At 45.1% G+C, this 12118-nt stretch overlaps 1 protein-coding gene across 2 annotated transcripts in view; it reads left to right on the top strand.

The window, feature by feature from the left end:
- MYOF (myoferlin) overlaps positions 1–12118 on the top strand; it is a 160004-nt gene that overhangs the window by 34796 nt on the left and 113090 nt on the right. For both annotated transcript variants that reach the window (XM_032432325.1, XM_032432326.1), the window contains exon 4: positions 10660–10768. In XM_032432325.1, the coding sequence (XP_032288216.1) occupies positions 10660–10768 (109 nt within the window). The remainder of the gene's footprint in view (positions 1–10659; positions 10769–12118) is intronic.

Genomic DNA, 12118 nt, shown 5'->3' with positions numbered 1-12118 from the left:
GCAGGGTCCCCGGGGGAAGTCTTTTTAATTGGAAGATTAGTTCTGTGTCCTACAAATGTCGCTGCGTCATTGGTCACCATCTTCCGGTGAAGGCCAACCCTGAGTTGGCTTTGGAATGAACAGTGCGGATGATAATGCCAGTGTTGTCTGTGGGCTTACGGTGCTAAGCCGCATGCTTCTCCTCAGGAACTGTGAACTTTGACCTTATTGCCACCAAGTAAACAAGGCATATACCTTGGTCAAATTTGCCTGTAAGTACACTGCAGGAATCTGGGAATACGCTGTATGTTTGTCCAAACTATTTGTGTATTTTGGCCCCAGGTTTTTTTTCTTGGCTTTTTTTACTGAAGATTTGGCCTTCAGGGATCTGCTCACTGCTCAGTGTGGGAACTTCCTTTCCCCTGGTAGTAAGTACAGGGTGGGGGGCAGAGTTTTTCTACCAGCTTACGGAATGTCTTGCCTATTGATGTTCCTGTTGCCATGGAAACTGGTTGTGCAAACACGGCTCTCACTCTGCATCTGCTGCTCTAGGCCTGGGAACAAACAGGTTTGCCTGCACACCCTGCCCACACCCAGGGCGGACTGCCAGAGCCGGTCCCTACATGCAATGCACTGGTGCATCAGCAACATCCTTCCCGGGCGCTGGGAGCTGGCTGGGCCGTTCAGCGCAGACTCTGTCCTTCCCCACTTCAGAGTCCTCCAACCAGCCCTCCAGGCTGAATGAGGGTGAGAGAAGAGCCAGAAGTGCCTCTTGGTCATGTGATGAAAATGAAATGTTTTTAGCTGAAATGTCAGAGTAGAAGGCTTTTCCCAGCCGCTGAAGAATAAGAGTTCTCTCTGCAGACAGGCAATTCAGCTATCACCGAGTGAGGACTTAGGGAGTGCCGAGGGCTAGGCCAAGCCCTTTGAAGGCATTATCCACTTAATTGCAGACACCCTCTGAAGCAGGTCCTATTTTTCCCCAGAGAGGCTTAGTATTCTGCTCAAGGTCACATAGTAGGTATGTGTCAGAGTCAGCATTTATGTCCAGGCCTGTGTTCTTGACTTTTACATTATACTGAAAACCTCAAACCACCTGTAGGAACCCAAGTGTAGGTGGAATTACTGATTAACTGTCGGCTAGAATGGAAGTAATTTTTCTTTCTAATTTTGCAAAAAAAATTAAGAACAATCATCAGAATATTGGTAATTCCTCCCTACTTAACAGTTTTAAGCAGGCATTTTTATATTCTTGAAGAGTAAGTCACTTATGCTCATGTTCTACAATGGACAAGATAAATTTCGAAAGTATATCTCATCTCATGTAATCTTCACAATGACTTTGAGAAGTGGAGATGAGATTTGAGGCTGGGACCCTGATCCCTTGGCATCCTGGCCTAACTGTCACTCCACCTGATTTCCTAAAGAAGAATCAGCTTTAGGAGCCTGGCAATGTAGGAATGAGAGGTGTTTACAAGATTTCAGGTTAGCATGTGTGCGTGTGTGTGTGCGCTCATGCGCGTGCGGTGTGCATGCTTGTGCTTGCATGCATGCTAAGGAGGAAAAGAGTTACCAGTTAGGGCTTTTGTATTTACTGTTCCCTCTGCATGGAAGACTCTTTCCCTGAAATGTTGTCATTCGGCCTTGGCATCGGGGACCACCCACCCTAGAGCAGCCCCTACTGTTGCTCATCACCCTGCCTTGTTTCCTGAGAGCCCTTCTTGTTAGTGAGCTCATATGGGCCTGGGAATGGTGGAGGGAGTCCAGCTGGGCATGTGGACATTTGTGTTGGGTTTTAGATAAGTACTCAGAGGTGTGGCTGGTCCACATTCCTGCTTTATCTAGCTCAGTTCACCACCATCTGACATGTTCTTATCTATTTGGTTATTCACTTGGCCCTCCCCTGCTAGACAGTGAGCTCCACATCTGTCTTGTTCGCTGCTGTAACACCAGCGCTTGGCACAGTGCCTAGCATATAATAAGCTCTCAGTAAGTGTTTATTGAAGGAATTAACAAGTAAGTTCATGATACTAATACATGAATGAAATCTAAAGTATCTTGCATTGGACAGTTAGCCCACCTCGTAATAGGCCATTGATGTGGAATCTGTCCAGCTCAGCTCTCTGGACAGCCCTCTGGTTCCAACTTGGGTTTAAACTGCAAAGGAGTCAGAACACAAAGGGGTCGGATCACAAGGGAAACAAACACCTGTCCCAAAGTTCCTGCCTTTTTGTAGAGAGATGTGGAGCTTACCCCTGAGCTCAGAGGAAGGTAGCAGATCATAGTGCTTGAAAGCTGAGATTCAGGAGGCAGACAGAGACTGCTTAGAGACTCAGCTCTACTGGTGACTAGTGGTGACCTCAGGCAAGTGACTTAACCCCTCCAGGCCTTAATGTGACCATAGTTTGGACATTCTGCTTCCACTAAGATAAAATAACAGGGACCAGATCTACTCACTCACCTGATACACCAAAAAACTACAGAAAACATATATAACCATGGTTTCAGATATTGAACACCAGCAACATGGGACAGTGACTGCGGAGAAAGGGGAGGTAAATGAAATGAGCCCTGTGAGTGCCCAACTTAATGCCTAGAGAGTGTTCCCAGGCCGCAGTTCAGGGAGGGGGAGTCAGGCAGGTCCCAGTTGTCTTCCAGAGTTGGGATCATGCAGGTGGGAGTCTAGAGCTACCCACACACATACACCCAGAGTGGTACCGGGGCCTACAGAATTAGAAAAAGAAAAAAGACAAGCTTGGGTTGTGAAATATACTAACTCCCTGAGCAAAGGTTTATGGGTTTTTGGGGTTTTTTGTTTTTCTTTTTTATTAGAGAAAACAGAGACTGTGGTTTGGAATGAAATTAATTTCATGGAGAGGTATGGTATGGCTTATGAGAAATTTTCATTTCCTGGTATACAAAAGACCTTGTCTTCAGTCTTTTAATACTTGGATCTCTCCTAGCAATGAGACACTCACTTCTGACACCGCCACGTGTAAACAGATAGTGGGGTCTATGTAGGTGAAGTCACCACCTCTCCTTTTCCACTGTGGTTGGTGAAGAGGGATGGACAGCCCACTGGAGCAGCCTCACAGGCTGTGTGGACAACTAACTAGAAGCCGATGTTACTATGGCATGGCGTTCTCGGTTCGGTTCTCTTTAGTTCCATATTTTCAGTAGAGCAGCAGAGCTATGAAAAGATCAAAACTGGCCTGGGCTGGGCTGAGTGCGGGTGCTGGAAAGGCTGAACCCCAGGGTGTGGGAGGGCCAGTTAAGTAGCTGCCACAAGCCTGCTGGCATCCGTCAACATCTCATGAGTATGTAAAGGTGGCCCACAGCCCTGTAGAAAGATCCAGAGAGACTTGAAAGAGAAAGGCATTTCATAATGACAAGAGCTATAAGTGTCTTCTATTTATTTATTTGAGAGAGAGAGAGAGAGAGAGAGAAGCAGAGGGAGAAAGAAGTAGGCTCTCTGCTGAGCAGGGAGCCCGACGCTGGGCTCGATCCTGGGACTCCGGGATCATGACCCGAGCTGAAGGCAGCCGCTTAACCGACTGAGCCACCCAGGTGCCCCAACTAACTGCACTTGGAGGACCATCTCTTAGGAGAGGAAGCTTTACAACTTGGAAGTCATTTGCAAGGTTATAGGACTATCTTCAGTGATGTATCAATTAATGTATTCATTCGGCAAATGAGTACTAATGCCTACGTGTACCAGACACTGCTCCAGGCACGGGGTGTGCTCCATGCCGTTCACAGGGCTTGCATCTGAGTGGAGGGAACACCAACATCAGATGGTGGTCAGTAATGATGAAGAAAAATAAAGCGGGGGAAAGGAGGAGAAAATGACGAGGTGTGTGTGTGTGTGTGTGTGTGCTGGTTAAATAGGGTTTTTATGTAAGGAATTGTTTTGGGGTCTGTTTTATAGTGAAACATCTTATGAAACCTATGGCTTTAAAAACTTTATTCAGATTCCACCAATTGGGTTTTATGAGAATTCAGTTACAGCTGAAATTTACTTCTGGTCTAATCCTGAAAATAAAAATTGTTTTCCAAACAGATTCTTGGTATATACAGCATTGGAGTTGGGGAGGGAGCTGTTTCATGTACATAAGAGAAAGTTTTAAGAACTTTGCATAACAGAAATGGATGTGGGTACTTAAAGGGGTTCTTATCTGTTCATTCCTGCCTGCCTACCCAAATCCCTGCATAGATGGCCCCTTCCTGTGATTCAGGCTGTGCATGAGTTCATACCAGCTTTCCCAGGCCTGGTGTCACATGCTTGTTTTGGATCCCTTTTTCTAGAGGAGTGTCTTTGAAATAATAAAAAGTAACTGTTAAGCACTTACCACATCATCCTTACAATACTGTTAGGTAGTAGCTGCCATAATCCCCATTTTACAGACAAGGAAACTGAGGCTCAGAGAAGTACAACAACCTGTATACGGCCTCTAGTACAAGGGTGAGCCTGAATTAGTCTGCTCTGCCTAGCTCCAAGTTCTCAGTCACTGTTATTCTGTCTCCCTTACCTTGCTGGGTCCAAGTTCTTGATGAATGAATGAAAAGAGAAGAAAGAAAGAAAGAGAGAGAGAGAGAGAGGGAGGGAGGGAGGGAGGAAGGGAGGGAGGGAGGGAGAGAGAAAGAAAGAAAGAGAAGGAAGGAAGGAAAGAAGGAAAGAAAGAAGGAAAGAAAGAAGGAAAGAAAGAAAGCAGGAAAGAAAGAAAGAAAACTACTACCTTGATTCTAATGCCTGGGGGGATTAGACAGAGCCAGAGCCTGGGTGTTCCCATACATTGCACAAGCAGGCAAGCACAGATTCAGATCCTTGAGGACTGAAAAAACAGGAGAATTGGTCAGGTGAAAATAGCTAAACAGCAGGTTAAAGTCATTTATCCCAGAAGTAATTACCGAGCCTCACCTGCATGCCAGGCATTAGGCTAGCTAACCCGCTCCTCACGGCCACAAAGTGCCTGACTCCGGCCCAGGTGCCTCCCTGATCGGGAGAGCTTTGGGTGCAAAGGCCTTGGCTTCTACTCTGCTCCTTCTCTGGTCGAAGTGACGCCATTTGTTGCAGGCAGCAGGGTTGGGAGGGACTGGAAAAAAGGAAGTTGTTGCCGGCCCTGAATCCTGCAAAACCTGCTACAGCCTCCAGACTAGGTCAGTGATTCCAAAACCCAGGAACGGGAGTTTGTGAAAAGTACAGAGCACAGTCCTACCCCAGAGGGGCTGGTACCCAGCCAAGCTTGGGAGCCACCATTTGATGAACAGGGCAAAGGCCCCAAGGCCCTCTGACAATCCTGGTGGGGAGTGAGGAGGGGAAGCCACAGGAAAGGTACAGATACGTAGGCTTACCGAGTAGATTTTATTCGAGTTTTGTTCACTACTTTGTCCTATTAAATAATTGGATTTCTCTGCCCATTTTTCAAATGTAAACCTGTGTTATCGTATTGAATGTACTTTTAAAAATGACACATCTCCCTCTCTCTGGATCTAGCTTTGCCAGCTGCCTTTCCTACCCTGCCCCCCGCCCTTTCCTCTACCCATCCCTCTGCTTTTCCCCCCCGCTGCCACTGAGAATCACGGTTTTAGACCATTGTTTCTCAAACTTCCTGGGTATAAGAATGAGCTAAAGACAAAGTCTGACTCAGGGTCCTGGGAATCTGTGACTGCCCTAGTGATTCTGCCGCGGGGAGGTCTGGGGAACCATGATCTCAGAAACGATGGATGAGCTAATCCAAAGGGCCAGGGTGGGCCGCCTGGGAGACTCAGGAGGGTTCCCCACTGGTGAAGTGGATCGGAGACCCAGAGATGCTCTTTGAGGGGGGTTTGGCTTACAAACGGCTTCCTGTGATAGGATTTGCCGTCGTGGTTGCCCCAGCTTCTCCCACTCATCTGGTCATGAGCAAGGTATAAGCCCGGCTCTCCCACCTTTGGGCTCAGCTGGGGGTGCGGGTGGGGGTGGGACAGGGGAAGAACTTGAATGATACTGGCCCTGGGGAAGAAGTGTGGGGACGGGTGATGGGGCCCAGCCAGGGAACCCCAAGGCCACACCAGCCTGGTCTGGTTGAAACGACAAAACTCAGCTGGCTTCAAAGGGTGGGCATGACTGGCCCTTTGAGGGTTTCTACAGGGGACCTGGGAGCAGCTCGGAGAAGTATTTGTCCTCAGCCCAGCTGGGGATTGTTACGCCCTCGCAGAGCATGGAAAGTTGAGACACGCTGCAGTCTGTAAAGGCGAAAACAGTACAACATGTGATTTAAATTTCCAGAGTCCAACGTATTTTTCCTTCCCTTCATGAAGGAATTTCCAGTAAACCCTCCTCCAGTAATCCATGTGGGCTGTGTCCCTGCTGGACAGAACAGCTTGATATATGTGAGCTCTCACGATTAAGAGCTCGGCCAGCAAAGCCCTTACTCACCACAGTGGCATGTGGTTGTTAACGTTTGTGTCTATGCTAACAGGGAGAATGTTTCCCTTTTCTCTTTTTTAAACATACTAGACTTTGTTTTAACAAGTTAACTTCTTAACCAACCCTTGCATGACTAAGTTGACTGGTTCACAGTTCCACTGCTCAGAATTAGTTCCATGTCGCATGGAGACCCTACTCAACACTATCTAGATGTTCAAGAACTGTTAAGGGATAAGAGCAGGACTGGGTTTTTCTTCACTTCAGAATACATCTGCAGCTTATTAATTCTGCAAGTAAAGCTGGAGAGCTAAAGGGCCTTGAGATTCTTTCACTGTCAACTTTCCTTCTGAGATGTGGTCCATCTGTTTTAGTGTTGGGTGGAGTCCATGGGGAGACTCTTATTTTTCCATGCAGATTCAGGGCGAAGCATGCGCAGTACTGTCCCACTATAAATATTTAGCATATTCATAGCGTTAGTAATGTGCAAGAAAAAGGGCTTTTTGGTTTAGTGTCACCTCCTTTAAAGGAAACTGGCCTGTGGTCCGGCTGCACTGTTCTTGTCCCCTGCGTAGGAGGCCGGGTCATGAGAACAGCCTACAGCAGGCTGGCGGGACCCTCGGAGTCCTGCAGAGCTCAGACTTGCCCATAGGGGGTGTTTCCTCCAATTGACAGTGAAAGCTCTTAGACGTTGTAGCTGCATGCATTTTTCTTCAACTCAACCTAGCTGTTAAAAATATTTTGGGGGGGGCGGTTAAAATCTTTCCAGGCTTTCATCTAAACACAGTATCTTTACTTCCGAAAAAAGAAAGTGAAATTTACTTTTAAACCATCTCCCCCACATAACAAACATCAAAGCATCAGAATTTTACGATGAAAAAAGTAAATCTTAAGAAATGGGACTAAGGGTTTCTGAAAGAAGGAATTGAGGTTTGGGTTAAAGTAGGTTGCTTTTCTTTTACTCCATTCCTGGTCTGTTCTCTGTTGCCAACCTCTCACGGCCTCCCGGGCGGGGGGGAGCTGCAGACAGTGGTTGCGTCAGAATGGAGGCTGTAAAACCATTCCGGGCCAGGAAGGGCCAGTGGATGGGCTTCATGTCCCAGGTGATCCTGTTCTCTCCATTTAGCACAAGGCACCGCTCCCTACTATCTTACACGTAGTCCGCATTTCTGTTATTGGCCTAACCTTTCCCCTGACACCATATGAATTGAAGCTTGACCCACGAGATTATAGGCCAATAAGCTTGAAGGCAGAAACCCTGCATAGTATTCTGGATTGTCCAACATGGACATATTTTAAGATCTATTTTTTCCTAAATCAATGAACAAGGACTTTAAGAGAAAAGAAATATTTAACATGAGATGGTTTCCTAAATAGATCTATGTAGAAAACATCACATGTACGAGCCTAGCTACAGACTTTAATAGCTGAGAAGGGTCTAAGAAATTATTTACTTCAAGCCACTCATTTGCAGATAGCGAAGTAGGCTCAGAGAGTTGGGTGACATAGCCGAGGCTTGAGGGAAGTTGGGACACCAAGTTAGGGCAAGAACAGAAACTGTCTAACCCAGTGCTTCTCAACCTGGGGCCATTTTGCCCACCAGGACACAATTGGGAAGGTGTAGAGAGGCCAGTACATTGAGGCCAAGGATGCTGCTAAACATTGGACAAAGCCCAGCGCAGGCCCCCAAACAATTGTCCGGTTCAAAATGTCAGTAGTGCCAAGGTTGATAGATGCTGGTCCAACCCCAGGCCAGCCCTCTTTCAGTATCGTCCCAGCATGCTATACTTTGTTTTCTCCTAAGAAGTATTTATTGCTGATAAGAGTTTCAGGTCATCTTGGCTTCAGCAAAAGCAAATCTATACATGTCCGGTGTACAATGTTACTTTAATCGTACATTAGGTTAGGAATTATGGAACGTGAGGAATAAAATCCAGTGTGTTTCCATGTCTTTCAAGGCGAGTACCATCTAGATATTTAATACCAGTCAGATGACTTTTGAGATTGTAGTTTCCCCATTTCGTCCTAAAAACTCAATTAGCCAACCTCATGGCTTACTATGCTATTTTTAAAAACTTGGGAAGAAATGCTCATCAAGCTCATATCATGTGGGGCTGAGGGAGACGTGGAAGAGATTTTGCCAGGGACTCTCGCTTTGTGTGGGAGGTGTACTTGTTTCATCTGGTGGAGATGAAGTCATGTGTAGTAGACTCACTCTTGTCCTCAATATGTCAGGGGAATTAAAATCCAAGTGAGGAGAAAACATACCCAGTTTAAAAAAATCTAGCAAACTTAGTGAGTGCGCATGCTCCTGTGAGAAATTACTCTGTAAAGGCTCCATCAATTCTCAGCATTGACTGAGAGACTTAATTCCTGTATTGACCTAAAAGGTGTTCACTCTTCACCCTCTGGAGGCAGAATTTGTCCTTTCCATTGCCAGTAACTGGCTCTACTTGAGATAGGAGAAGAGATGAGAATCCATCACGGTTGTTGAGCATCTTGTGTGGTGTTCTGTCCAAGAACGTGCCTTCTTCCAAGAAACTATGTGCAGCATTTCATGCCATTGGGTAGATTGGGTGAAACAGGGTGCCATAGCAATTTTCTGGTCTTTTGCAATATAATATGCCTATTCACAGAAAGTGAAGTCACTTGTTCATATTGTCAAGTCCATGGATGTATGTGGTTGAGTGACTGACCCCAGATCTACAATCTAGTTCCATTTCTGAGATTTGAGGGGGGGGCAGGAGAATACAGATAAACGTCAGTTCAAAGTAAGCGTTCACACGTTAACATCAGTTTTCATTCCTGATTTTTAAAGAAACTACTACATGTGAAAATAAAAGGAATGGTTCACTGCAAGATGAACTCTCCTGGTTATTACTTTTGCCCAAAAGCCCAGAGTTATGTTTTATGCTCAACTATGGTTTCTTCACCTTGGGTTTTTTGATATAAGGAATCTCTTCTATCACTTTGAGGATTTGATGCTTAGTTTTCTATTTTTATGCTAATGATATTCATGCTATCATATCTGCCATTTATTAGTATCAGTCACTGCAAATGTAGGCAAGGTATAAGTAAATAGTTTTTAATTTTTAAATATTTTTAAATTCTTCCTGTTTCTCTTTTCTGTTTTCGGTGTCCATACTGAGAGCACACCTCTGGGCTTTCTTTGCTTTTTCATTGCATTTCACAAAGGGAACTTCTTCAATTCACCCAATCTCATACCGTGTTGTCCGTTATAACCCCCAATGTACGGACTATATTCTGCAGGTCATGTTTTTGTATTCACTAACTCTCAGGGGTTGTGTGTTCAGTAAATTTTTTTTTTTTTTAAGATTTTATTTATTTATTTGACAGAGAGAGACACAGTGAGAGAGGGAACACAAGCAGGGGGAGTGGGAGAGGGAGAAGCAGGCTTCCCGCTGAGCAGGGAGCCCGATGCGGGGCTCGATCCCAGGACCCTGGGATCATGACCTGAGCCGAAGGCAGACGCTTAACGACTGAGCCACCCAGGCGCCCCTTCAGTAAATTTTTTTGACCATGCGCCCTAACTACAAAAATGTTTTGGGTGTTCATTCTTAATGTATATAGACTTATTTATTCTTTCCTTCATTCAGTAAATATCTATGAATAAATGAACTCTGTTCCAAGCAGTGGGGTGAGAGTAGTGAATAGAAAAAGCAACAGTCTGTGCCTTTAGGGGCCTGACTGTGGTGAGCAGGGACACATGTGTGCCTCTGTACTGTTAGGTTATGTGCACTGAGGGGTAGCTGGGTAAGTGGTAGAGGTTGAACATAATCCCTCCGGGCCTAGGTTGAGGGAAAAGGACACACATCCAACTTTTGAATTCTGCTCCCGAGTATACAGGTTAGTAAGTTGGCCTCATCAGTAAACTAGCAACCTGTTTATACTTGCAGAAGGTCTCCCTGAGGCGGTGGGGGTGGGGGGGCATTTTACAGTGGGCAATTTTGATCAAAAATTTTGTCCTACTTTTCTCTCGGATTCTGAGGGGTGCTATTCAGTCTTTGTCTGATGACCCATGACCATTCATGGGTCATCTCATTCATGACTTGAAATTTCATAGGTACCATAGACTCTTGAAATGACTACTTGTTCTGGAAAAGTGATGTTTATTGCTGAAATTCCAAAATTCATTTCATGATGAGTGATTTTAATGATAACAGACGAATAGAAAGGGAATGGGTAGGTCCACTGAGTCAGTGGAAGCATGCCTCTCACTTAGGTTACTGTGCACTTTCTTGTTTCACCTGCAGGTTAATTGGCACGGCCACTGTAGCCCTGAAGGACCTGATTGGTGACCAGAGCAGATCGCTGCCATACAAACTCATCCCCCTGCTAAACGAAAAGGGGCAAGATACTGGGGTGAGCACTTTCTCTTTTGTTGAATGGCTTTGAAGTGAGATAAGTAAGCAAAAAGTTCATTAAGAAGACTGTGAAATTATAATCAGTTCACAACACACACACACACACACACACACACACACACACACACACACACCCTACTGGTTTTGAGATAACAGGTCCACTTGCAAATGGTATGGCCTTATCCTATACTTGCAATCACAGAGCTAATACATTAGATAAACTTGATTTTCTCTGACAGAAGAAAATGCTCTAGAGTGAGTGGGACCCTCTCTTGGTATAGTTCTGTGCATATCCCCTTGGGTGTTTACATTTGTGTGGTGAGCATAGCTGTGTGTCTCAGACATGCTCTGAAACATTCTGTAGAAGGTATTTCATTAATATTACCTTGGAACATCAAGATGTGAGTATCATGATGTTTATCACTGATTGGCAGCTGACTGTTTTCTGACCACAGCCTCTCTAAATAAGTACATACTGATATTGTCTGATGCGAACCCAGAATTCTCTTTCTTGAGTGCACTTAAAAGAAATAAATGGACTCAAAGCTCATAGCTCTCAGATTTCATTTGATTGCTAACAGTGCTCATAAAGCTACCATGCTTGCCCCATTAACCTCTAACACCTTTATTTTCCAATCAATTTATTTTGCTTGGGAGCCTGGACAAAGGAAAAAAATTTTGTACTAAAATAGGCCATCCCTGTAGGCAAGACTACAGGTTAGGCTTCTCAAAGCCTATTGAGAATGTCTATTTTGTTGGTCTAGGCTCCAAAACTTCTAAAACATAAACTCAGAATGTCGTCTGTCATCTATTTTTCCAAAACCTGGCTGAGAGAAACGATACTTAGGAAAGATGGTACAAGTCAGTGATGTGTCTGGCTGGTTTTGTTTTTGTTTTTGTTTTTTAAGATTTTTAATTTTTTTTTTTTTTTTTTAGATTTTATTTATTTGAAAGAGACAGAGATAGAGAGAGAGCACAAGTGGGGAGGAGAGGGAGAAGCAGGCTCCCCACAGAGCAGGGAGCCCGATGCGGGACTCGATCCCAGGACTCTGGGATCATGACCTGAGCCGAAGGCAGATGCTTAACCGACTGAGCCACCCAGGCGCCCTGTTTTTGTCTTTTTTTAAGCACAGAAGCAAGCACACATAGAACTGGAGCACTTCTGGGATTCCTGATGTTATCAGGAAATCGCTGATTCAGAAGTTGAGCCATCCATGTCCTCTTCTAAGTTTTGAAAGTTTGATTCTTCACTTAAGTTTAGCAGTTGAGCTCCTTAGTGCTGCTTGCATTCAGCCTTCAGGTTGTGGCCTGGGTCTTTGGCATAGGTAGCCATGGGATGCTGCTCTTA

The sequence above is a fragment of the Phoca vitulina genome, unplaced genomic scaffold (genome assembly GCF_004348235.1).
Source record: "Phoca vitulina isolate PV1807 unplaced genomic scaffold, GSC_HSeal_1.0 scaffold48, whole genome shotgun sequence".
Classification (NCBI taxonomy): domain Eukaryota; kingdom Metazoa; phylum Chordata; class Mammalia; order Carnivora; family Phocidae; genus Phoca; species Phoca vitulina.
Note: the sequence above shows the minus strand (reverse complement) of the source record. Positions and strands in the feature narration are given on the sequence as shown.